Raw genomic sequence first — 1,196 nt, forward strand, 5'->3', positions numbered from 1 at the left:
AAAAAAAAAAAAAAAAAAAATCCATTTGTATCTTTGACCTTTCCAAGGCTGTGGAGAATCTTTTCTCATGTCAGAAATCTCTATAGCAAAGATTCCTATAATAGAAAAAAACAAAACAAAACAGATTAAGGTTTTAAATGAAATACCGTTAGCATGTGTAGAAAGGACGTACTGTGTGCTGCTTTAGCAGACTTTGGGTTTTATCCCCTCAGCTTCTGTGAAGGGAAATGACATAGAGAACTTGTTCATACACCATGGTACATTCACACCACAAAGTGCTCATCCAACTTCATAAGAATAAAATATCGGAACGTACAGCTTGGATGGTTGTCATGAGCATGATGCCGAATGAAAAGAGTCAGTCTCAAAGGTGGTGTTCTGCGCATGACTTGATTTTCATAGGCTCCTCAGAGGGATGGAATTAGAGTGTGGAGAAGAAGTTAGTTGACTATCTGGAAGGGACAGAGGAGGTACGAATTCTAACTCTAAGGGGATGGGCATACTTAATGTTTTTAAATTAATAATGGGCATTTTCATATATGTGTGTTATTGTAATCTTTTCTATTGCCTCAGTGCCCTCCTTCCCACCACCCCATCTGTGAGTCCCTTTATCCCATAATAGTTGCCCCTGTTGCTTTCATGTCAAACGTATTCTATTATACCCTTCCTTCAGATCTTCTCCTAAGTAAGTTCTTTGGTGCTGATGGGACAAATCGGTATCTTGTTATTAGTAAGACTGTACATGCGTGTACATGCATGCACACTGAATACATATGAAAAGTTAGGAAAATATGAATAAAGTCTGTGCACTGAGTTATACCAGTGCCAACTTCCTATTTTGCAAGGTATTGATGCTGCAAGAACTGGGAAAGATCTATGAAATTCTCTGCACTGTTTTTACTACTTCCTCTAAGGCAATAGCCATTTAAAAACACTTGTACATCCATTCATCTGATGAATTTTAAATACGGCTTAGCAGCTAAAAGAGGCTGCACATACTAGCAAAATTTTGCTGAAAGGACCCTGATATAGCTGTCTCTTGTGAGACTATGCCTGAGCCTAGCAAACACAGAAGTGGATGCTCACAGTCAGCTATTGGATAGATCACAGGGCCCCCAATGGAGGAGCTAGAGAAAGTACCCAAGGAGCTAAAGGGATCTGCAACCCTATAGGTGGAACAACATTATGAACTAACC

General features: G+C 39.4%; 1 protein-coding gene across 1 annotated transcript in view; it reads right to left on the reverse strand.

Annotated features, from left to right (window-relative positions):
* Window positions 1-22: 22 nt before the first annotated feature.
* Window positions 23-1,196, reverse strand: part of Tsga10 (testis specific 10) — a 98,794-nt gene continuing 97,620 nt past the window's right edge. The window contains exon 20 of the mRNA XM_021170040.2: window positions 23-95. Within this exon, the coding sequence (XP_021025699.1) occupies window positions 71-95 (25 nt within the window). The 3' untranslated portion in view covers window positions 23-70. The remainder of the gene's footprint in view (window positions 96-1,196) is intronic.

This window comes from Mus caroli, chromosome 1 (genome assembly GCF_900094665.2).
Source record: "Mus caroli chromosome 1, CAROLI_EIJ_v1.1, whole genome shotgun sequence".
In the NCBI taxonomy this organism is placed as follows: Eukaryota; Metazoa; Chordata; class Mammalia; order Rodentia; family Muridae; genus Mus; species Mus caroli.